The sequence below is a fragment of the Malaclemys terrapin genome, chromosome 7, assembly GCF_027887155.1.
Source record: "Malaclemys terrapin pileata isolate rMalTer1 chromosome 7, rMalTer1.hap1, whole genome shotgun sequence".
Taxonomy (NCBI): domain Eukaryota; kingdom Metazoa; phylum Chordata; order Testudines; family Emydidae; genus Malaclemys; species Malaclemys terrapin.
This window is the reverse complement of record NC_071511.1, coordinates 117,583,160-117,609,706: the sequence shown is the minus strand read 5'-3', so window position 1 is coordinate 117,609,706 and position 26,547 is coordinate 117,583,160. Positions and strand designations below refer to the sequence as shown.

The 26,547-nt window shown below is 38.2% G+C and overlaps 1 protein-coding gene across 7 annotated transcripts in view; it reads left to right on the top strand.

The window, feature by feature from the left end:
• Positions 1-26,547, top strand: part of VTI1A (vesicle transport through interaction with t-SNAREs 1A) — a 344,685-nt gene that overhangs the window by 62,023 nt on the left and 256,115 nt on the right. For 4 of the 7 annotated variants that reach the window (XM_054035480.1, XM_054035484.1, XM_054035482.1 and 1 more), the window contains exons 4-5: positions 18,683-18,760; positions 25,076-25,096. In XM_054035480.1, coding sequence (XP_053891455.1) covers positions 18,683-18,760; positions 25,076-25,096 — 99 coding nt within the window. The remainder of the gene's footprint in view (positions 1-18,682; positions 18,761-25,075; positions 25,097-26,547) is intronic. The other 3 variants (XM_054035481.1, XM_054035485.1, XM_054035479.1) reach the window with 1 other exon arrangement.

The window sequence follows — 26,547 nt, the reverse complement described above, 5'->3', positions numbered from 1 at the left end:
GGTTGCTTTGCCACTGTGCGTACTAATCAGGGGTGCTTGTGTCAATGCACAGCAGGTGTGCCATGGACAGATAGACCAGGGTGTCATTTGCCCACATCCAGCACAATGTCTTTTAGGAAATTTTTGCAGTGCATAATGGGTCAGAAACTAATGGTGCAGGGGATCAAGTTTCCATCATGCGACTTTTTCCATCTCACAATGCCACCTATATCCCATATTTTTTTTAAAATCCCACAAACTTGCTGTGGCAGTTTTAGTTCACTGCCATCTCTGACAAAAGCATGGAGCCTGCAGAGCTCTGCTTTATTGTCATGAATGTTGCAAACACAAAATGGGGTGGGGAAACTTCACTGATATCTGAGTAGGCTGGTCAGGGAGGTGCATGACACTTGCATCTTTAAGAACACTGGGCTCTTCAGAAAGCTGCAAACAAGAACAATACCAAGGAAAGATTCAACTACCAGCTCAGCAGGTAGAGAATGACAGTTGAATGTGCTTTGGTAGATTGAAGGGATGCTGACATGATTTAGTCACAAGATTGGATCTCAGTGAGAAAAGTATCCCAATGTTATAGCTGCCTGTTGCGTCCTACATAATATCTATGAGGCAAAAGTTGCTGCCACGGTGGAGGGCAGAGGTGGAGCGGCTGTCTGAGTTTGAACTGCCTGGCACGAGGGCCATTAGAAGAGCTCAGCATGGAGCTATGTGGCTAAGGAAGGCCCTGAGAGAGCACTTTAACCATCTGCTACAGTGGTGTGGTGGACTATCTGACCCTGAAGTTTTGGGGGCTGTTAGGAATTGTGCAGTGCTTGCTGTACATTTATGAATATAATGCTCTTTTAATGAACCTAGGAATTATGAGGTGCCTCTAGAACACACACAATTATTACACTGTGTTTTTCACTGAACTTATGAGTCCTGTGGTCCTGCACAATTACAAGCAGTGGGTGCTTTGAGTAGTGCTTGGCATTCTGTGGTACATGTTGTGAAGTAATGCATATAAGTAAATAATAATTAATAAATAATAAAGATGGATTAATTTCTAAAAAATAAAACTTATCGTGTACCAAAAAACAGTGCAAAAATTGTATGCAATTTAAAAAAACAAATGCGATAACTTCTTAAATAAATTAACAGAACAGAACTTTAAAATCAGAATGGTAGAAAATATTCCTATCCATTTCAGTTTGGCTATAAATACATCATCCGTTGCTCTCACATGCTTATTGCAACTTCAGCTTTGGAATGGCTCTGCACAGCACCGCTCTGCAGTCTCAGCCATGGCCTGCTGGAGCAAGGGAGGGGGAAGTAAGGAGGGAATTTTCAGTTGCTTGAATCAATAATATTTTGACCCTTATTTCCACGGTACAAGTATAGGGCAATGGCACTGAATACTGGCACTATTTTCCAAAGGCAGTGCTGATTTTAGCTGATATCTCAGTCCTGAGGGTAACAAAGGCACACAGAGCACAGCTGCTGGTGGTGTCCTAAAGGCACCTGGGCCTGTGTGCCACTAGCCTGTGTACTGTAATGGTGGCTGCTGAAGTCACTGCGAAGAGTGTCCTTTGTGGGGGAAGAAATAAGGCTGCCATCCCGAGACATCTTTGGAAGAGGATTGCAGAGTACCTCCCTCCATGAACATTTAATTGAGATCTCTTAGGAGGGTACTATGGACATCCCTATCTACATAAAGAAAGTGCTCCACATGGCAAATCGCCTGCCTAATCCTACAGGGGAATAAAAAACTGATAACTCTTCCTCTGTTGTACCACTACCTCCTCTCGTATGAGTAAAACAATGAAACGTCATCGATACCTGTGTCCTGCGAACTTGGGGATGGTCTTGACAGCATCTTTATGTTTGAACACTGTAAGGAAAAATGCACTCTCACACCCAAGATTCCTTCCCCTTCACTGGGCTCTTGCATGCTCAGCTGGTAGGATGAGGGAGACTGCAGTGGAGTCTCAAAAACATCCTGGCTTGGGGCATAGCTGGATTTCCCTCTCACAACCTCAATTGTCCTCCTCACCTCTTCCTTCTCGCTGTTCATGTCTGGGCTCTGTGACTTGTGCTCCTCAAAGGTATCCACAGTAGTCTCTGGGCTGCTGATAGAGTAAAGTATCCACCAAGTATGGCATGCAGCTTGTTGTGAAATCTGTAGGTCTGCAGCTCAGTGCCAGATTGATTTTTGGCCTCCTTGGTCTTGTGGTACACCTGCCGCAGTTTCTTCGCTTTCACACAGCACTGTTACTGATCCCTGTCATACCCCTTTGCCTGCATCCCATGTCCAATCTTTTTGTAGATATCCATGTTTCAATGACTCATCCATAACTGTGCCTGCATAGCCTCTTCTCTCCAGGAGATCTAATACCTCCTGTCTTCTCCAAGCAGGAGTGCATTTAGCACATGGAGCCGACATGATCAGTTCAACAATTGCACCCAGCAAGGGATAGATGCTAGGAGTTCTTGCCAAGCTGGCCAATCAGGAAAAGGCATTTCAAAAATGCAGAGGAGTTTTGAAATGGGGATGGCGTCCAGTCTCCATGACATCTGGTTAGTGAAGTGCACAATTGTGACCAAAGCAGTCATTGCTGGGCATTGTGGAACAGCTGCTGGAGGCATGTTGTGGTTGACATAAGTCACGCAGTGTCTATGCTCTCACTGTGTTGATCTCAGTAGGTCGACCACAGTTGAAAGCCTTTCAGGGAGTTGTTTTTGCTGCATCGCTATAATGGGGTGCTTATGTCAGCCAGAGACAAATTTGAGTAGCAGAAATAGGTTGATGCAAGGTGACTTAGGTTGACCCACCTTTGTAGTGTAGAACAGATCTTAGGCAACCACCCACATCTTCTCTCTGCCCAGGGATGGATCTCTTATTCCACCCAGTGGAATATTTGTCAGGCACAGAGAATGCTCAGATCCTTCTAACCTTATCAGTGAGGGCAAGTTTCTCCCTCATCAAAGAATATACTTAAGCCTGAAGACCTCTTCCTGACTAATGGGAAGCTCGTTGGGCCATCGATACTAGTACATAGTTTGTTACTTTGTGAAGTAATTTGGGAAAGGCGTATAATTTTTATATAGAAGTTTTATAAAGACAAATATACTAGTTCATTACTTATTATCCATTTCTTTAGAAGTATTTCCTGAAAGATCTTAACCTATAGAGAGTGAAAGAATCAAGATTTATGGACCCATTTGATCTAACTTCTCTGATCATAAATTTGTTTATGTCCTGCAAAATCTGGGCGGTTTCAGTAAATGAAAGCAAAGTCTCTCTTGTATGCTTTCATCACATGAAAGTGGATTATGTGATCTATTCGGTGTCAGTTGAAGTTGCATGTTTTCATTTGGTTGCTGACCTTTCAGTACAAGCACGTATCCTGTGTCTTGGTTTCTCTCATTTCTTGTTGAACTTGCCCCACCTCTGTCATGGAATGTTCTTTAAACAAAATGCTTCCGGCCTGCATTTTGATGTACCATACATTTTTATACCAGGAGTGGTTTAATGGGTTTCCCAGCAAGCTGCTGCAGATAAGCAGCCTGTAGGCATTTTCAGAGGTTCTCATTCTTGCAATAACATCATGACTTAAGATATTTAGCTAAGTGTGTACATGTTCTTTTAAAAAACAAAACAAAAAACTCTAAACTTCGTATTCTCCTCCAGCAATGTCACAAACTTTTACTCTATGGCCACTGTCTCCCGTTACTTTTGATGAGCCATTATTCCCCTCCCCCCATTAATATGGCTGCCATTCTCCTAAAGCCAAATTAGGCTGTACCTAATGTCCACCATGCTGAAATTTCAATGACTCTGAAGCCAGACTGGGCTCACTTAAAATGGCCATCCCCATTCATCATGCGGCAATTGATAGTGTATGGGGGATGAAAGGAGAGGTACAGAGAGAGATCTAGGAATCTGGAGGAGCTAGTGGGAGAATGAAAGGGGATCAGAAGAATGTGAGGGAGGCTGGGGTAAGTGACAATGGAGTGAAAGGGGAGTGAAGAAAACATGAGGGGACATCTTGCTGTGAGAGAAGGGAGATGCAGGTGACTACAGAGGTAAATGGGTTAGTAGGGTGGGAGGTAGGTGAGTGGTGGATAGGGAAAAAATGACAGATCCACCACCTGAGGGATTAGCAGAGTGAAGAAAAATCAGTCTCAGTGTGATTTTTGTGTTTGTCTGCATTTTAAGGTTGAATTTTCAACCTGAAGTCATTACAAAAGTTGGGGGCTTTCCCTGAAGGCTCAAAATATGGATGGTAGAACAAACAAGTGTATTGTACTATTTTCTATTCAAATCTTATTTTAAATACAGTCTTTTGGTGATTTTTGTTTTGTTTCTTGGGGGGGAGGTTTTGTTCTGTTGTGACCCAAGGACCTCTTGATACCAACTGGCATGGGGTATATAAGGGTAACTGAGATCCCTTGGATCCAAGTCTGCCAAAGAATGTTATATAAGGTCTCTAATGAAAGCCTATGGCATGCTGGTCTTCATAATCATTGTGAGATGTACGTACAGAAAATTTGTGAAGAAGGGTATGTGTGTGTGTGTGTGTGTAAGAGATTCTTATTTCCCTCCAGCTGATGATGTGCAAATTGAGTACTCTATGGGTCACAATGGACACTCATTTACAGTCTGAGGAAAATTCCCATCAATAGATGAAAACAGCAGAGGTTATCCTGTTTAGAAGTAAGACAATGAACTTTTGAAACTATATCTGGGGTGCATGTGAACGCCCAGGGATTACTTCAATCTGTGAGGGCAAGCTGCCTGCAGGCTTGATCTTGTGAGAAGGCATCTCAGCCAAACTGTTTGAAAACGCTGGGGAAAGGATTTGGGATAAGCTGTCCTGCAAGAGATAAGGGGATACCTTGTTAGTTAAGTTTAGGCTCTAGAAAGCGTTATGATTGTTTTATATGTAACTATTTGTTTCCAGTTTTCTCACTCTACATCACTTGTATCTCTGTTCTTTTATAAACTTCTTCTTCTTTTATTAAACATACGTACTCTGTGCTAAGTAGTGGGGTGATCTGGAGTTGGTTCTAGCAAACTAGTATGCGCTGTTCCTTTGGGAACAGCAAATCTGAAAGTTCTGTGATCCCTCAGTGGAAGAGGGGCTGACTGTTCCAGAGGGATGCTTGGAGGACTCGGGGGTTAGTGTGTGTGCCTGTCGCCAGCCTGCGGAGGGATGAAAGGTAGCTTGTGTTGCCCAGAAGCTGGTGGTTTCAGGGAGTTGATCCACATCAGGCACAGACAAGACTTCCTCATGCTAAGGGCAGGTGGTGGTGAGGTGTTTCACAGCCCTGGATATCTCTGGGAAGTGTCTGGGTTATTTTGAAGTATGTGGGGTTGGCAATACTACATTCACTGTACGCTTCCTGTCTGTCTATGTAGCAGATCATTTTTATTTGATGCAAAATGGTCTGGTAAAACATGTTCCTAAACTATACTCTGCAAAACACTTGGTGGTGATGCATGGAGGGAGAGCTGGTTGGTCATGTGGTATTAGCTGTTTTCCTTATTTTATCCAGCTGAGAGGACCAGAGTAGATATATCATATGGCTATCTGCATACTTCTGTTTTGCATCTAAGCAATTGCTGTATTTCCTACAGGATTGTTACATGAGTGGGAGGGGAAATGGCCTGTAGGAACATGAATTGGAGATCATATTGTGATGGTGTACCCCATAAGGCTTCATGGGAATATGCTTATGAATGTATGTATAATATAACTGGAATATGTTTTATGCTACATATACCATGTAACATATCTCTGTAAAGGTTATGATCTACTGAATCTATTAATCCTATTTGTATGCATGTATCATTTTTGTATTCGAAGTTATGAATATTGGCTGGGCACTGGCTTTTTAAGTAACCTTTGTAAAGCATTTGGCCAGCTTCTTGAGAAAGGAATGTGCAAATTAAGTGCCCAGTCAAGAAGTACTTAAGGGACAATGGATCTTGGGAGGCCCCAATCCACATAGGAAGTCTACATGAGGACGTTCAAGGTAGCAGGTAAGCCATGGCTGCTGCCTGTAAAAACTGAGTCAGGCATGGACATGTGACTTGCCCATGTGACTCCAAAACTCCATCTTGGAGCTGGACTTTGCATAGGGGAGAGGAGGGAGTCTCCACTCACAAGAGAAAGTCTATTTAAACCTGTGGGAGACCCCTCCATTTTGACTTCAGCTGGCTAAAGAGAGAGCCTCTCCACCCCTAAGGATACCTGAAAGAAACTGGAACAAAGGACAGTAACTACAGGGAGTGTGAGTGATTACTGGACCCAGACTAGAAGGGCACTAGTCTGTAAAAGGAAGCTTACTGGAATTCCTCTAAGGGTGAGGTTTTTAATCTGTATTCAGTTTTATTTCTGTATTAAGCTTAGATTTGAGTGTTTTATTTTATTTTGCTTGGTAATTCACTTTGTTCTGTCTGCTACTACTTGGAACCACTTAAATCCTACTTTGTGTACTTAATAAAATCACTTTTTACTTATTAATTAACCCAGAGTATGCATTAATAGGTAGGTGGGGGGGGGGCAAACAGCTGTGCATATCTCTCTATCAATGTTATAGAGGGCGAACAATTTATGAGTTTACCCTGTATAAGCTTTATACAGGGTAAAACAGATTTATTTGGGGTTTAGACCCCATTGGGAGTTGGGCATCTGAGTGTTAAAGACAGGAACACTTCTGTAAGTTGCTTTCAGTTAAGTCTGCGGTTTTGGGGCACGTGGTTCAGACCCTGGGTCTGTGTTGGAGCAGACGGGTGCGTCTGGCTCAACAAGACAGGGTGCTGGAATCCCAAGCTGGCAGGGAAAGCAGGGGCAGAAGTAATCTTGGCACATCAGTTGGCAGTTCCCAAGAGGGTTTCTGTGATCCAACTCATCACAAGTATAATCTATTAGATGATCTCTCTAGTATTGAGAAATCTAAGTTACGAAGAACTTTCAGAACCCCGGTATTTAAGTCATATGTCTTATGTCCAGTAGAAGAGATGTTACAATGTTCTGCAACACTGTTCATAGAAATTAATTTGGCTTGATGTTATGACCATTACTTGTGACTTTCTTGGGAGTTTCATAAGCTTAGTGATTGGCACGATAGTATGAATAGTTGAATTTAAAGAAAAAATCACAAATTCTGAGGAAAAGTATAAAGGGGACAGGCTTTAAGTTGATAAACTATAGGCAGTGGATTACTTACTGACTTTCATCTGATAGAGCATAAAGCAGGAACTGCCAGTCAAAAAAAGCTAGAAAAAGCCAAGTCTGAGCAATTGACCTAGTATTTTAGCAAGTTAGCTATCGATTCAGCACAGCATGTATCTACTAGTTCTATCCCAGCAATGCCTGCCTGCAGCCTGGTATGTTGCCATAAAGGTGGGAATGTACTCCTCCAATATGCTGTGAACTAGAAAGCCCAATTTTGGCTGTTTAATTGCTAAAATTATTAAACATAAAGTAAACAAAGGAAGTTGTGTGTGTGTGAGAGAGAGAGAGAGAGACCTGTTAATATAATCTGAGTGCTAATGTTAATCAGAAATTCTGGAAATTTAGAAATTAGTGTTCAGATAGTAACGTTAACTCAGGTGTGTTGCACACATGTAAGAATTTTTCTTTCTTTTTGTTAACTGTTTTACTTAATATATTTACTGTTTTATACTCTAAAATTGTAGAATGTGCAAGGTGGCAGATGTATTGAGCTTGCAACCTTAATGCTATATAAGACTTTTTTCCATTTAATTATTCTTTGTCAAACATAACTTTATTATACTTCCAATGGAGATATTAGAAATTATTCTCGACTGTGCTAATGGGATGTTTTTTTTTTACTATTCAATGATTATATAAAGCAATATTATTAATGTTTAACTGAGATTTTCTTCTACCCAACATTTGAGTAGCAAGAGTAAAACATCATATGACCAAAATAGTAGTAGTATTAATATTGGGGACACTTAAAAGTAGCCAGAAGGATTCTTTTTAATATTTAACCTTTGGAAAGCCCCATTTTAAAGGCTTTAATATTTTAAATTAGGCCCTGTCGTGATGGTATAATTTTCACAGTACTTACTGAATTCCTGTGGTGAGGAAAAAATGCTATAGGATGTCAGTCATAACCAAATCTGGAGATAAGTGGATGTTCCCTATGTTTTTTGCAAGATTGCCTTGGTAATAAGAGAAGACATCATTTTGACTCCCAATGATGCTTAGACAGCAGATAAAATATGCACTCAACAGGGTTGATGAGATCTGTGACGGAGACACAGTAACCAAAAAGTGCAAAATTGAGGTTTAAAAATCATGTAAAGGCATCAACGTTCAGGGGGTTCCTCTGCTGCTAGATTAAACTGCTATGTGTACATGACGAAAGAGAGTAGAAAAAGAGGAAAAAAAAATTCTAGCATTCACAGACAGCAGCCACTTCAGACCACTTACATATAGACTTCTATTACAAACCCTTGTTTGTTCAATACCCAATTATGAGAGCCCAGGCAGAGGACAATAAGACACTAATCAACAGATGGCGGCAGGAAATAAAACTGACATCATTTCCCTTTCGGAAGGGGAATGACCTGGCTGAGCATATCAGCAGGTGTTCCAGTATCACTAGACACAAGAACTTGGATAGATAGCAGATGGCTATGCTAGATGAAACTAGGGTTTTTATAAATTTTTAGTTTTTGTGTTTGGTTATTCTGATATCTTTTAACCCTTTACCATAGCAGGATTGGTTAGATAATTACTTAGTACCCTTGACATCACCACTTCATTTAGAGGCTTACAGGAAAACAGCACCTTATTTTCACATTTCCAGTTCATGTGTCTGTCTGGTCCAGAGGCTGGAATTTAGCCTTAGTTTTGCAGACCCTGGAAAACATGCATATTCAGTAGGAACGTTCCACAGCCCCACAGCAGAGTGTTCTCAGGGCAGACCAACAACCCAAAACCACCTTGAGAAATATCTTATAACTGTACTCCAGCTAACGTTTGGTGGTGAGATGGCTCAACAAAATCTCATCGTCAAGCATATCAAAAGCTGGATTAAAAGGATCCAAATGGATATATGATCTCTATGAGCAGGTAATCAGTGAACAAGAGTGGTGCAAACTTCATGCCAAAGTCAGATTGAATTTCAAATTAAATGTGATCGTGGAAGCCCAATGAGATGACCCCAGAATATATCAGAGCTGCCTTCCACCACTTACTCAATAACCTTTTCCCAAAGGGGAACAAGAGAGACGTTGGTAGTTGGTGATATTGTCAGTTTGTTTGTTTTTAGCAGGGGTCTATTGTAATGACAGCAGAATAAAAACAGTTCTTCAAGATGTGTTGCTCATGTCCATTCCATGACTCACCCTCACACCTCTGTGTCGGAGTTAGTCAGCAAGAAGGAACTGAGAGGGTGTGGGGCCAGCAATGCTCCTTATAGCGGAATATAAGTGCTTGGCACCAGAGGGCACTAAAGCCAGCCCGACGGATACCACTGAGGGAAAAATCTCCAGTGATAGTGCACGCGCACACCTCACATGGAATGGACAGGAGTAACACATCTCGAAGAACAACAGTTACAGAAAGGTTAGTAAATGTTTTTTCTGGGACCCTTTGGAGAAACAAAGGAAGTCTAGTGACTGTCTAGGCTAGGCCCTGCTTACCAGGAGCACTTCTGAAGGATAATAGGTCACAGCAGACTCTGTCATTGACAAGAGAGAAAATTACTCAATAGCAGCAGCTAAGAAGCTCAAACTTAGTCCTCTGGGTGTTTAAGCTGGCTCTAAATACCCTCATAAGATTTTCATTTAAATACATGACAAAAGTGAATGACATGCTACCTCAGGCAGGTAAGTGTCTAGTTATTTACTGGAACAAAATTACATTGTCAGTCTCTTTTTCTTCCTAAATTTTGTCTTCTCCCCTTCAACCTCACTCAGTAGATGGTCCTTCCTTTCACCCAAAGTCATTGGATGAAGTGTTTGCAGTAGATTATAGAGTAGTTCCCCAAGGGAAGCAGTGGAAGACACATTGTATAGGATACTGAAACTAGATTGAAGTACTAATGTCAGGAGAAATCCTCTGTTGGTAGAAAGGTGGTCTAGCTAGTATATTCTATGTCTAATTTCTATTTTGTGACATTTTAATTTAGAAATGAACACTGTCAGAGAGGCCAAATACTGGTCAGAAGACTGTGAACAAAGCCTAGTGGTAATCAGAAATTAAGAAGTCTGGAAGGTATCTTGTGGCATGTTGGAAGGATTGGTGTTAATTTTGTTTTATTGTGACAGAATATTCAGACTGTATTCACACCCTACACACTAGTGTAATAATCTTCGTGTATTATATGCCTTGCAAGGTGTCCTTTGAAAACTAAAAATGTGCTGGTCAGTATTGTCCTGATAAAATCCGTGTGGCAACATGATATGTGAAGTTATGAGATTTCCCTGTATGATGTTAAGAGTTTATGATCAAAACAGGTCCTGACCTGAAGTGTTTGGTCAGTAACTTTGCCGGAAGCATGCGATGAAGTTTGCTTCAATCTAATATTATTTTTTAGACACTAGTAAGCATTTTATTTGTTCTCTTGTAATCCTTTCTGACTTTTATGCCTCTGTATTTGTACTCACTTAAAATCTATCCCTTTGTAGTTAATAAACTTCTAATCCAGTCTTTAAATTGGTGTTTCGGTGATGCTGTTTCAGACAATAAGCCGGTATATTGTTCCCTTAAAGGAGTAAGGGACTTAAAATATTTGTATTGTACAGGACATACCTTTCTGGGCAGTGCAGGATACACATTTTTGGGGGAACATCTGGGACTGCGGGTGAGTTGGGGCTGCCCTGCAGTACAACCAAGGCTGGTGAGTACCAGAGTGTAATTGGCAAGCTGCAGTTACACACACTCAGGGCGTGGCTTGCATGCTGGAAGGCTGTTTGAATGGCCCAGGTGGGAGCTACTTCAGCAAGGCATTGTGAGGCACCCAAGGTTGCAGGGCAAGGATGACACATCCCCCCTCACTGGTCTGAATTGTACCCTGGTATGTCACACTTATTTAACACTTTTGTTTATATATTGGAAAGGGAACAACAAATAGCACGTGAATTAAGTTTGCAGATGAAACTACATTGAGAGGTTTTCCTGTGTAAAATAGAGGAATTATACAAAAGTCCATAGAGTGTATAGAAACATAGGCAGAATTTTTTTAAAAAGAGATTTAACTTTGGGGAAAATGCAAATGAATACATCTGGGGAATAATAATCAGAAGTAATTTTCAATGGAAGCGAGAAATCTGGACTGCGGCAATGCTGCAAGAGGCCTGGAGGTAATAGTAGACAACTGATTAGATATGAGTTTGCAGTGCAAAAGGCAGGTGAGGTTTCAGGCTGCGTACAGAGAGACACCTCTTAGTTTAATAGTAGTAATCCCTCTCTCTCTCTGGTGAGACCACAACTTGCGTACTTTGACCAGATTATGGCATCTGATTGAAGTTGTTGACAAACTGTTGTACAGCACTTATAAGAACCAACTATGTGTCTAAAGAGACTGAAGGAATAGACTTCTGATGAAGGATTAAAAGAATTAAATATACCATATATACTTGAATTTTTTTAGTAAAAAAGGGAAGCACCAGAGAAAGGGGTCGGCTTATGAACGGGCACAGAGAGGGAGAGGTGGGACACAGCCTCTCCCCCCAACAGAGGGAGCAAGAGAGGCATCAGAGCCAGAAGGGAAGAGGTGGGGCCAGAGTCTCTCCACTTCTGGCCACACTGCTCTCCCCCCCGTCTCTGAAGCTGGCAGGGCTGGCAGGCTGCAACTCAACCCTGCCCCCAGAGCAGGCTGTGGCCGCGCCACGCAGCCCGCCCAAGCACGCTGTGGCCGTGCTGCTGCCTGGCCCAACCCTCTGGAACATGCTGAGGCTGCGCTGCCCAGTCTGGCCCACCGAGCAGGCTGCAGCCGCGCTGCCCAGCCTGCCGGAGCAGCTCCAGCCAGGCCAGAGACATCCTCCCTTCGCCCTCCCCAGATAGGGTATGAAGGGATGGGATGGGGAGAGTGTGGGGTATGAAGGGATGGGATGGGGAGAGTGTGGGGGTCCCAGGTTAGGGGTGGGGTCATGTGGGGAGGTGGTCACATGGGTTACTCCCCTGACTCCCAGCTTCTCCCCCCACCCCCAAAAAACCTTCCTCACCAGTTGCTGCCCTGGCCCATGAGAGTAAGCAGCTGGTGCGCCGGGACACTTTGTTTACTTAGGTTTACCTCCGTGCTTGCAGACGCTCGAGGTAAACAAACCACCTCGGCCCACCAGCAGTTTATCCTGATGGCCCAGGAACCAAAGTTTGCTGACGCCTGAATTATAGGGTAGGCTTATGAACGGGTTATAAAAATTTTCCATATTTACTTGGGGGGATGGCTTATAAACAAACTGGCTTATGATGGAGTATATACGCATACTTAACTTGACTAAGCAATGCCTAAAATTGGGAGAGGGAGTGTGGTAACTTCAAAAACATCCAAAAGGTAAAAACACCAAGTAGAGAGGAACTATTTAGCATGGTATTTGGGAATACACATATAATCAGTAGTAATGCAGTGCCTTCCTTAAGCTTTTTCATATTTACATTTATATCCTTAATATTGTATTACATCATCTCTTTGTATGCAGTGTCCATTTGAATTAGAAGTAGTGATGATGAACTTTTGATCACCATCTGTAAAGGATGCTTTTGGTCTGTGACCTTTGCTTTTTGGAAAGCCTTTTCTTTAGTAAGTTATTAACATTAGAAAGCAGAGTTCAGCTAAATGTTGGACTTTTCTGTGACTACAAATGTCTCTTCACATTAGAAATCTGCTTCTGTTACTCCTAATGTGCACACAGAAACAATGAGTTACAGTTCTCTCACAGGTGACCTGCATTCTTCCCTATGTGGCCATCTTGGTGACATGCATAGTCCATTGGTCATGAGGTTTGAGATAGAAAGTTGTTTTGTTGGCAGAAGCTGCATTTTTCACCAACAACATAATATAGTGTGTGTATCCTTATGGGGGTTATCTTGACCTTCATGCCTGCTCCCACCCCATAATGAAGCTGAAAGAGTATAGGAAGATGATTGTTGAAAAGAAGATTTATAGACCTGTGGCTTCTGCATAGAATGTGTGGTGCTCTCTCTGCATTAACTTCACATTAACATTTTCTACTGATGGTTTGGTTTGGCTGTGCTCTTGTTGGAAGATATTTGAATTTGTGAAGTGGCAGGGTTCAAGTTATAGATTATAATCTTGTCTTCCATAGTTTCCTGTAACAATTTTGTGGGAGGAGGGAGATTTGAAGTGTTTCAGGCATTGACTTTTGTCATCCAAACAATTCTGTTGGATTGATGCTTTCATTCATATTAGTTTTTATTTGGGGAGGGAGAGTGATCAGAGCGGTTTATTTTCTATGGCTATAAAGCATATCATCAGTATTATATTACATTCCAGATTAGCAATGTGGAATCCGTTTCTTGCCTTGTAGACAGAACTGATCAGAAGTTAGCTTTCTAGAATTGGTTAAACCCCTTTTGAATTGAGATCTGAAATAGTTTAACTATGATAAAATGACCTTGTTGATACAGAAATATAGAAGTTCAATTTGTTGCCTTCATGTGACCTGTTTTTGAGACCATCTGCTGAAAAATGTTTTTGAAGCGGCTAGGATAAGATCTGTTCATGACACTAAAGTTGAATGCATTTTCTTAAAAAAGTTGTCAATATGATTTAACTCTCCATAAAAAGAAATTGTCCACTTAATGTTTGAAAAGCTGGCTAATTAAGAAAGCTCTGTTGTTTCTCTGAGAGTACCCTTTAAATAGTGAGGCCAATTTTTCTCCTTAAAAAATCAGAAAACGTGCTTGAAGAGATTTTCTGCTTCACAGAGGCTGCTTTAAGGAAGGAACTAAGGTTCCAATCCTGCAACATATAGTGTGTGAGGATAGCAGTCTGCTCAAACATGGTACATGCTGGATCAAATCTTAGCTCTCCAACTTTACAGGGGCAACACGAAACTGTTTATGCACAAAGTACATATGTTTTTAAAAATAGAATTTCTCCCAACTGCATTAAATTATAGTAATCTTAGATGTTACTTGTATTTAGGTCCAGTTTGCAGACAGAAATGTGATTTTCAAATAGGCGGTGTTTCTTTAACCATCCAAAATACTCTAGAAAACCGCATCTAATATTGAAAAAGAAAAAAAGTATTGGCAAAACTTTTTATTGTTTATAGATTTATCACATGGTTTACAAAAAAAAATCTGTCACCATTCTGAAATACATCAAGGTGGAAAATGATGGTTTGGACAAAAGGAATAATTGGGCTAGAATGGGCCATTTGTCTGAAATATATCTAGCTTTGGGTGTCTGTAGACTAGTTTGATTAGTAATTGGGAGAAACGCTGTTCCTTAGTTTAGTTACAAAAACATGCAATGATTTACATCAATTATTTGGCTCACTGCTGAAAGTACATAGAAATGAGGAGCACTGGCTACTGCTTGCCCTTACCAATGTGAACATTGCTGAATGTGGATGAGTAATTAAAATATAGAATGTGGAAAATTAGGCCGGAATTGACTAGAAATGAATAAGCATGCATTCTGTTGTACAGATGTTGGAAACAGATTATTTCGGGCACCTCTATCTACATCTTATTGGATTACTATGTAAAATCAGTCATATGCCATGTAGATTGTTTCTCGTCCCATTGCTGTTTCCTTCTTTATTTTGTGATGTAGCTGTATAGGTAGTAATTTAGCAAAATATCCTGTCTGCCAGGTGTGGGAACTAGCTGATTGTATTGTAATACCAGATCATTACTTAATTCATATGCAACATAGCCTAGCATATGGAAAGCATTATAAATCTATTTACAGTGTGGCTGGTCTGATGATAACATTGTATTACATTCCCAGGTGAGGCAATTTAAGCAATTGGTTTGCCATGTGTAGGCTATGGAAATTAGCTTCTAGTATACTTTAGTAATAGACTAACTTCATTGTTATGCTCAGATTAGTAGTATAACAGAATTCTTACACTCTGGTTGCATGTACCTTACTTCATATGTAAAATCATACAAGGGGTGGTACTGCGGATCACAGTTCTTAATTAGTTTAAACTGACTTAATTCATTTTATTTCTAATTTAACTATGCCTGTCCATGAACACATTCAGTTCAGTACGGAAATGTTAAGGCTTGGGTCAAGCAGACAGATTGTTTAAAGCCAAATTGCCAGACAGAACTGAGCAAGTGTATCTGTGTGAACAGGTCTTTAAGAAAATCACCCAATCAGTATGCAAAAATCTTGTTCATAAACCAAGTGAGATCTGCCTGGAATCAGATATTATTCCTTGGCAGAAGGTCTGAGTACTGTAGTCCATTTAAAGCAGCTACTGAAACTTTCTCTGTCTAGAAGTTCTTGTGGATAGTACCTTAGCCCCTTTGTGTAACTGTGTGTGCACGTATACTATACTACTTCAGATTTCTTAGCGTGTACACGTATACCGATACACTCAGTAATGTTAAACACTTGTGCACAGAACTTAGCACGTATATATACAAAATGCAAGAAAAACTTCTGCTGTACTTGACAAATCTTTGCAGAGAAAAAATGTACATAGAAGCTCTTAAACTCATATTGAGCTGCCCAGAAAATGCATTGGATTACAAACTCTGTAAAGCTTCTGTCTTTTCTAGGAACATACATATAAAGTACCAGTAGACAGTGGTAACTGACAACTAAGACTAAAAATGTTGACAATTTTTTGATTTGACTGGTTAGCTTATGTATAGAAGTCATTAACTATTTATAAAATGCATTATGAATTGGGTTCCTTCAAACTGTAGCAGAATGTGTGACATTTCCAGCTCAAACTATCATGCTTGCATTTGGCTAAAGTACATATTTATATACAGTTGATAATTATGAAGAAAAAAATTCTTAACATATTTATAATTATCAGATTTGTATTAATCTGTTTTCTTGTTAATTTTGATTAGTGTTAGCAAAATTACTACAATTATTTTTATTTTTTTGTTAAAGAAAATGAACTATTGATGTTTTGTACAAATCCTGATAGAACAAATGAGCACTTTAGTTCCAGGGTCCTTTTATATTAGTGATTCAGTTGGTGGTGAAACTGTGATAAAAAGTAATATCAAATTATTTATTGATTAAGGCAAAGAGTTGCACCTCGTTGTAGTGAAAAGATTATTTCTTTCAGTACAACTGCTGATTTTCTAATCAGGACAGATCATTGTAATAGAAGAACAGTGGTACAAACATTATTAGCTGCACTTATATTGACATGAAGGACGTGTATAGTGTCTCTTTGAAAAAAAATAGAATGATTGCAAAAATGCTGTTTCTTTGTCATAAAACACGCTTTTTCTCATATAGTCCCTTACAAATTGGAACAATCACCACTTTAATCATTCAAATGAATTATGTGAAACCAAGAACTCCTCAAACTCTCTATAATTAGCCAAGTGGTACACCTGGCAACAAACTAATGGAGCGTGATGTTTACCATTGCAAGGTAAAAGTGACAAATATGGTTAACATTACCAATGTCCATGGTGCTGCGCTGTTAGGTGAATTGTGTAAGACTGTATACTTAGATTGCTGGACCTCATATGTAGAGATTGGATTTTAACCAAAAAAGATTAGATCTTTATTGTGGTGTTGTAGCTGTGTTGGTCCCAGGATATTAGAGAGACAAGGTGGGTGAGGTAATATCTTTTACAGAAGTTGATCCAATAAAAGATATTACCTCACCCACGCTGTCGCTCTAGATATTTATTGACATATATTTATAATTTCCTTCCTTTGTTTGATGTGTATCAAGTAAAAATAGGAAAATAATATAATTGAGCAATCTATGCCAATTTGTTGGCTTTTTGGTGAAAAAAGAGAAAAACAAAACCCATCTCCATATGATATTCTTGCATACTGTGGAGTGTTTTAGTCCCCCATAGTGATGAAATGAATAATTTAAACAGGCAGCTCTGATACCACAGCCTGTTTAAAGGTTCTCATTTCCTTTAATGCTGTAGACTACTTTTGCTTGGTTAGTATGAAACTGCTGCGGCTGAGCTCTCCAAATAGGGAAAAAGAGATTTAGCACAGTTCAGTTCTTGTAGTAGGTCCATGGTACGCTTTGTCCTTCCTATGTACAGCTGTAGATTTAGTATATAATCTAGAATTAAACACTAGCAGTTGCACCACAAATTGGTCAGCATTATAATGATGATGATAGTGAAAGGGCAAACCTAAATCACAGAGGCTAAACAGCTTAAAAGTGTTGCAAGTAAGCTGGGTGGTGCCCTGGCTTAGTTGGCTGATAGTCTTCTTCCCAGTGGTGACCTATTTTCAGATTTTTATTTGGTCACAAATGTAATGAATTTCTACGTACTTAGTCTAATCTCTAGTGAACTGTTGTCTGCATCCCAAACTGAGGCAAGTTTTTGGCACAGTTGGCAGCCAACTTGGGTAAGGTCGAGGATTGCTGTGTTTCATGAGTTGTCGCTACCGGTACTACCGTAGGTCGGAACTGGAGTGCTTTGGCAGAACTGTGCGGGGAAGCTTTCACAGTCCAGTCCAGTTGTAGTAGTATTAGTTCTAGCCACTTAGGTTTCTTCCTTTCATGTATATTAAAACTCGTCATATCCACGTTTAATTAAAAAAAGCTATAAAATAATCAATTAAAATACCTTTTTCCCTTTCAGTGGTAAATGTAGAAAATTGAAGCAGGGAAGTAAAAGGGTACTGTATAATTTGCTGTCAGTCACAAAACTTTAAGGCTGAGCTCTGTCTCTAGAATTCCAACACACCATGGTGCCTGAGTGACCTTGGGATGGTTGGTTGAGCCCTTGTTTTCAACTGTTCATAACTTTCTTAAAAATATGCTAATTTAGAATCAATAGGCATGAATATTTAATGAGACAGTCTGGAATTTGAAGACTGTACAAATCATGACATGGTCTCTTATAACAGGCCTATATTTGGCTTTCTGATTTTACCAAGTTTTATTGTTTTTATGTAAAGTGAAGTAAACTTACATTTCCCAATAGTGTTGTACCGCCACATACATATACCCAGCCCTCAGATTTCTCATGGTCCTTTTTTTTCCCCATAGGCCTTTACAGTAACAACAAAGAAAACCTTATTTATTTTCTAGATCTGTCATTTTAAACTCTTTTGGGCCAATGTACATTGCTAAAAAGTTCCTTCCCTGTTTAATGACATTACTACTGTTTTATTTCAAGAGTTCCCCTTCCAGGTAATAGGATAGCTTCAGATAAATACATCTATGCCTCTATAAACACATCTGCAGTGATTCTGCTGTAATAAGTTAGTATTTTAAAATCTTCTAATTCTCAAAACTGGAATTGCATACTGTATATCCATGTGCTTTACTAGGCAAGTTTTGTTGATGAATGTGACTTTTTACAATCTCCTCAAATATGTTCATATTTTTCCATTAATATATATTGAAATTCTGCAGTTAAGGAACTTTTCAGTAACTTTACTTGCAGATTTTTATCAAATAGGTATCCATTAGGGGGCTCTCGAGGTTTAAAATGATCAGCCTTGAGACCGATGGCTTCGAAGCTTTACTTCCTAACGCTTTTTTCTTTTTGTTTTACAGAAAAGGTCACGGATTGCCTACAGTGACGAGGTGCGGAATGAGCTCCTAGGGGATGATGGGAATTCCTCAGAGAACCAGGTAGGATGCTAATCAAGAAGCCCTAGTGGGTGGCTGGAGGGTGAAGGAGGTCACTGGCACACTGGGCTTCTCAAGCTGCTCCTTAACAGCATTAGCAACAACTCATGTGGAAGTGATACTGTTTAATGCAAAGCTGGGGTCTTAATCAACTTCAAAATGTTTCTTGGAGATCTTACATTTAACCCTTTACCTTGTGATCACTGTCTGCTATCTTTAAAAAAATCTTTTCTTCTCTTTTCTTTATTATTTAGTACTTAAGGAATAACTTGAAACGCACTGTTTGCTGACAAAGCCAGGGTCTTCACCTCAAACACATGTAAAAGGAATAAAAAAGTACATAATGCAGCTTTGATAATAATGCAGTATAATTAAATCAACACTGGCAGGCAAAACAAATGAAAGTGAGCTCTCAGAATTGAACACTACCCCTCACTTTCCTTGTGTCCCTTCTTTTCTTAACCAGGTTTTCTTTCCTTGTACCAAAAATGCAAGTTGCACCAATAAAAGCCTGTAATTCTCTCACACACATTGTACTAGAGTTTATAATGTTATATACATTTTTTTTTTATGAAAGGGTGCTTAATTACTGTAAACCCTTTTTGAGTTTTATCATGAAATTGTTATTCAGGACGCTATCAAGATTCTTATAAGGTCATAAAAATGATGAAGGAAACACTATTTTCAGGGGGATTTAACCCACCTTCATCTGGGGTTCAAACTTGTCTTACAGGTTTTCTATCTGAAAACCGAATTTTATTTTAAACCAATTCCCTTGTCTTCCTTCACACCAAAATTAGCATTTGGTACTTTTAAGTTAGAAGTTATTTTAAAGTTTACTTGAATAATATAAATTTTTTGCTGTGATAACTTTGATTTTACAAGTGAAGCTTGGTAAATGATTACTTAACAATAAATTCAATTATTTGGATATTGTAAATTGGGGAGAAATAAGGACCAAATTCTGAGGTTTTATTCAGTTCTGACTTCAGTATGAGTTTTGCCTCAGGAATAGCTGAGTTAAATTAAGTAAAGCCTTCAGATTTGTCCCTCAATGTCCAAAATATTGAGATTTAAAAGGTTGAGTTCTGAACAATATTATCAGAACAATATTGAAAGGATAAATGGTAATTTACATGATGGACTTTAATACATATATTGATGAAATCATATATTGTATTTAATATTACTGGATACCATAAAAAGAGACTGTAATAGCTTTAGATACATATTTAAAGAGGCAGATATACAAGGTATGCATCTTCATATTCATGTGTTATGGCAAGAGATTTTCCAGGGTTTGAATAAGTTGAAAGCTTTTTTTTTTTTAAATACAAGATATGATAGTTTGTTTTAGGGAAAGAATTTTCATAATTTGCATGTCATCAACATAAGTTCAAACATATAAAGGTGTTAAGATACAATTTGGGTTTTCATGTCTTTTAACTACACTGCTGTTTTCACATTTTAAGAGAAATTTGTGTGAGATCAGACATAAAAGGGCAGTTGTGATAAGAAGTTTTACTTATAACAGAATACCTAATGTGTGAGTGTGAGATAAAATGTTGTTTTTGCTTTTTAAGGAAAGGCTGAATAACTGATTCACAGGTGCACTTTTTGTGAGTTGTGATCTCTTTTTGAAACTCTCAGGAAAATAAAAAAGAATGGTCGCCCCTAAAAGAATTATATAATAATGTAAATTTAAAATTATTTGCCAACATGGCTTTGCTTTTTTTTCCTTTTTTTTCCTCTTTGAAATGACCACTTGTTACCTAAGGTAAAATGTGGAGGGGGGAGAACAGTTGGCTCTCTTCAGAAATATAAATCCGTATTTGCAACTAATGTCTTAAAGTTGACACACTTGTACCACTGGAAAAAAAAATTGTTTTCTTTTTTGACAAACTTTATAAGCATGAAACTTTGCTGTGAAACGGGCTTATTTCTTTTAAATACATGAAGGCTAATGTTCACAAAGAACTTCCTCATATTTATTGGACTGCTCCAATTCTTTCTATCACTTTTTCATATGAAAATATAATGATGATCTATACTTGTTACAGCTAAGTAAATACTTAATCATAAGAGTATCATCTTGGGACATGCAACTGGCTGGTTATCTCACACACAAGTTTTTTAGTCTAAAGTTGACATACCATTAGGTGCTGTTTTTTTAAATCAACCATAAATGTAAGTTTTGGGTATTTTTATATGAATAATTAGCCAACTATGTATGAGTATTTAATCCAATAACCCAAAAAGCTATTGCATTTTGTACTGATATCAAAAGCACTTTATAAATATAAAACGTTACCTGTCCAACATAACATCCCAATATAACTGAAAACTATATGAAATGTTAGGGGTGTCCTTCTCATGTGCAAAAGTTTGTTTGACAGAATAAGTGCAGGTGAAAGGACTAACCCTCCCTGTAATCCAGGGTTTAGACTAATTAATTATTTGTTAGGTTTGGATTAATTTGATGAAATTAAGTGCTGTTTGTCTTTCCCTGCAGTACTCAAACCTAGTTTTTTCTTAATGAACAAATCAATGAAAAACAGGTGTTGTCTAAGAATTGCTGCTTTAGCAAACTAGAAATATTGGTAAAATCCATCTGTGGAGAAGATAAATATCAGGGTAGGCTTGAGGGTTAGCCAGGTGAGGGAGAGATAAACTTCTAAGCTTGTACAATTCTTTAGATAGAACATTAGCAGTCATATTAAACTTTTTTATAACTGTTTCTTGGACAGGAAAGGCAAATAGAATTGAATATATTTATATATGATAGTGATTTAAGTTCATTTAAAAATAAGATTGGGGGGAAAATGAAGAATCAGTTGCCTGGTTAATCTTTTGTTTATTGAACTGTTAGCACTTTATTCGTGTTTCAAGGATATAGTTGGAGCGATATACACAACTGTGGATACACAGAATATGCCTGAGGTTAGGCAGGTAAACAAGTACACAGAATTCAATCTCCAGTTGTTCCTCAAAACAGGTCTGCATAGGAACAATTAATATTGCAAAACATTGCAGATGAGGGTGTACTATGTCTGAGAATATGGTCATGACTCCATGCTTACGTCAAGATACGACTAATGTATAATAGGTACAGGATATAAAAGCTGCTGGTTGTCAAAATATGTACAAATATGTACAAATTCCAGCAATCAAAATTTCTTTTAAAATTAATTTATCTTTGTTTGGTATGGTAGATACTAGTGATTGCATGCTGTATTTAATGAAGTAATTGCTTGCTTTGTATACATTAATTTTCTCCTAATTTAAATCCAGTGAACATAATCAGATAAAGCATGTTCTGAGTTATAAAAATAGGAGACAAAAAAACAACAACCACCCAACTGTGCATGTTTGGGTTATCGTTTTTTCCAGGACCGTTGTCTTAAGCCAGGACTGTTACTTTCAAGACTTATTTGTCATTCTGACTGGTAGCATTCATCAAATCCCTTGAAAGACTTGAGCCCTTCAGTGCAGTGATACAGTGCTTAAAGTTGTGGCTTCCATTTATTAGTTGTACAGTTGTTTTATGTGATGACTCCATATTTTTTAGAAAGCATCTATAGGGTTAAATAAGAAACCTTTTTGTACCAAAAATATAGCATGCAGGTATTTATAGCATTATAAATCTGTTTGTTTGAAATGTAATACTGTTGCCTTCCATTCCCAAACTAGATTCGCTAATATGTTTGAGTAAATCCTTGTTAGTTAACCAGAAGCTTAAATTATAGGTGTGCACGTGTGTGTGTGTTACATCACACACTGTATGTGTGATTTGTGGTAAACAAATGTTGTGGCTACTTAATTTCTGACTACAAAGTTCTGATAATATTAGATTTGGGCTTGCTGTGCATAAAGTGTGTCAAACTTCAGTTACAGACCAGGGGGTGAAGTTGGTCAATTTAATTCCCCAAGATCTAAAGAAGGTTGGTATCATTTCATATAGCCCTGGCAGAGCAGATCATTACCAGACACAAATCTGTTCGTTACATGCCGAGGGTTTATAGCAAAATAAATAGACTGTCATCATAAGTTCAGAAAATTGTGTGTTCGACCCACGATAATGTGTAAAGGGCGTTTAATAGAGTTCAGCATTTATTCGTTATCTGTATGCGGACAGAGACAACAGTAGCGTTATCAGCTTTTTAAAAAAAACTTCGGTAGTTTTCTGTGTCACGTGACATGCCTCACAGACACACACATACACACGCACACTGCGGCGCAGTTTTGATTTTAGTCACAGCAGAAGGCTTAGCCACAAGAGATTCCGCTGGTTCAAACCAGCATAAACCAGATTTTTTTTTTTTTTTTTTTTTAGCCTACAAAGGAACAGATTACCTCTTGTATCAATTCCATATTGGGAGCGGGGGGGAAAAAATCTTTGTTTCAAAAATATGCTGATTATCATAAACTAAAATGGTGGCAATACACATTTAAATGCTGTTTACAACTGAGCAGCAAGCTTAATAAAAACAAATACATAAAAATTAAAAAGGCAATAGGTTTCCTTCAAGTGCACTGTTAGATGGAAAAAAATACATCTTTTGTTAATTTGAATGAATATCTCTCAGACAACATTTAAAAAAAAAAAATCTCCCATTACCTAGCTTAGCTGCAAATCCTATGCAGAGCTTAAATTCAGCCATGCAGCACAAACAAGATAGAACATTTTTTGTTTGGGACCTATTGAAAAAACAAACGTGCAGCGTTTTGAAACTCACTGATTATAGCAGGGTGGCATGCCACAAATGGGCTCTGTTGCAGGAGAGTAGTTTTAAACTTTGGCCCTTTAAGTATCATAGTCCACTGAAGAATGGTGACCTCAGAAAGAAAAGATAGCTATATGATCAACTCCCAGATCATCTCTTTCTAAAGAGACGTAATGTTTGCCTTTTTGGGGAAGGAAGGGGGGGAAGATAGAAAGAGAGAGAGAGACCGATTTATGCTAGGCCAAGTACTTGATTTTAAGAAGTGGTTTGGTGGGTAAAGAGTGTGGTTTTCTTTATATCAAATTCTTGGAAGTTTCCTTTATCTTTCATTTTAAGTTACTGCAGTAGTTACCCTCCTAATTTATATGGTTAGTAACCTTTTGTCTCTTGTTTTATGGTAATGGGGTGAAGCATAGGTTTAATTTTAGACCAACCATATGAAATATCAGGGAACTAATGGATTTTTATTTTTGGTCTTCTCTCTTGCTGGAGATTCTCAGTATTTGTAAACATTCTCATCTTACATAGAAGTCGAATATTAGTCTTGCGAAATTGTAAATGAAACATGAGCATAGACTGAGATTGTCATTGTCCAATTCAACTGGAATCGGTGAGAAAGCTCCGTTTTTTCATAAAGACCATCCCTTTGCATACACTTATTGTGAGTAATTGTACTATTTTGTTCTAGTACAACAAACTAATGGATCGCTCTCCATTTTGGGAGATACATGTTACAGTGTAGTTGGTATTCAAGCTAGTTATTTTTTTTTAAATAGTCCTGCCAATACAATGGTATTAATAGTGTTAAAAAGGTAGATTGCAGTGAACTGGACTGATTTATGACTACACCTTTATGTAAAAATACATAAAATATAGTGATCTTGAATTAGGATGCATATGCAAAGTGGATGTTTTTTGAAAGAAATCATGTTTCATGATAGCCATGATTCCTTTTACCTATTATTAAATGTATTGTGCACTGAATAAGTATTCTCTTACACTAAACCACATAAGTTGGGTTGTTTTTAACTGAAAAAAAAGTTGCTATAATAGGTTCAATAATAATGCACTTACATTATGAATAAGAATTACCGTATAACAATTGGTATACCGGTGACAAGCTATAGAGATACTATAGTCTATTAATAAGTCAGATCTATTAGTAAAATAAGAAACCAGTTGTCACAACTAAAAAAATACAGAAAACATCCTGAAAACTTGTATATACAAAACCACTCCAGTTGTACAATCTTAGAAGAGAGGAACAGTAAACTTGTTTTTTTCTTTATAATATAGACTTCTATGAAGTCATTCCCCTTTATTTCATGATGGTGTCTTAGATGTGGTTTAAAAGAGAATTTCACACTATTCTCTTTGTTTAATGTGACAGTGTGAGAAAGTGATCTTTATTCGTTCAAAAAACTCTGCATGTAGTCTATGTTTAGGTTCTTTTAATGTGTTTGTCTGTGATTTTTAAATGCTAAACATGTAAACAGATAAATTGTCAATGTTAATTCTGTATCCTGTCACACAACTGATCTTTCTTTCCTGCCATGTCTTTCCTTTTTATCTTTTTTGTGCGTTCATGTTGCAGTTGATAAAATTACGTGAAGAGGTGAGTACTTTCTTGCTTTTTGTTGTCTAGCTTTCCCTTTAAAGCTGAATTTCCAAATCTGAAAGTAGATCTTTTTGTTTATTGTTGCAGGGAAATCTACACAAAGCAAAAATATTGATTACATTGCTTAAAAATATTCACTGTTATGTGTCTGTTTTCTTCTAATAACTATACACTTACATGGGACTCCCTAGATCAAACCTTAGAAATTAACATTCTTTGATAACAGAGAGAATTTTTAAAGGCATTGGAAAAAGAAGGAAAAAAACTATGATTTGATCTGTTAGAATATCATGATCAGATCAGGTGTAGTAGTAATCTTGTTTGCATCACAAAATCTTTGATGGGATAAATACATTTGTACATTGGTATTGTAAATGTAAGCATTGCTTTGGTGAAAACCTCTACTGTAACGCTATCAAACATATGTACTACTTCACTATGCATTAAATTTAGTGTAGAGCAATTGAAATACCTTTGTATGAACGCATTGCATACACAATGAAAATATAGTGCAAGTAGACCTGAACACACACACATCAATATTTATTATTTATTTGTGTGTATGTGGTAGTTCTGTAGGTGTAACACTAAAGATCAGTATTCTGAAGCACCTGTCCTTTCACTTAGGAAATGACTCATAAATATTTAGAGCCAGAAATCTAAGTTCTAATGGTCAATTACTGAAATTTTGTAGTGTATTTTCTAAAGGCGCTGGCCACTGTAGTGCGTGTTGTTGGTGGGGTGGGTGGGTGCACATGCGCAAAAGCAGGTACTTGCACTGCTTTTATTATTATTTTTTCTAATTACTACCAATAAGGGTTTAGTAGAGTCATAGTTGCTAGCAGGCCAAATTTCTGAGTAGATTCCTAGAGAGAGCTCCTACTAAGCACCGTATTAACATTTTTGTATGGTGCTTTAGTCTTGTCTTTATTACCTTCTGACTGAACAACACGACGATGATGATGAACTGACACATCAATAATGGATATTACACTCTGGGAAAAGTATTTGTTGCAAGTTCTAGGAGTGATGATGTGAGAGAACTGGGAACTAACCAAAGCAATAGCAAGAAAGGGGAGTTCTTGATGTAACAAGGCTTTAATTTTTTTTAAAGAATCTTTTACCAATGTCCCAGATACGCAGCTTGTCTCTCCTTCTCAGCCTAAAATGGATCAGGTATGAATAGGGGATAATGAGGAGAAAAAGAAAGCTTAAAAACAAAGTAAATATGAGAGACCAAGTGAAAGCCCTCCCTAGGTCCATTACCTAGTTCTCCTCCTTAATATTCTCTTTATAGTCCCTGTATTTAAACAGATAAGAACGTTGTTGCAAGGATTCTAATAATGTGATTTCTGACATGTTAAGACCGGATATGAGTTGTAGCAAAGGATAATTCTTTAGACTCACACTTGCCAAACCCTTTCATGGAAGCACATAGACATGCATAT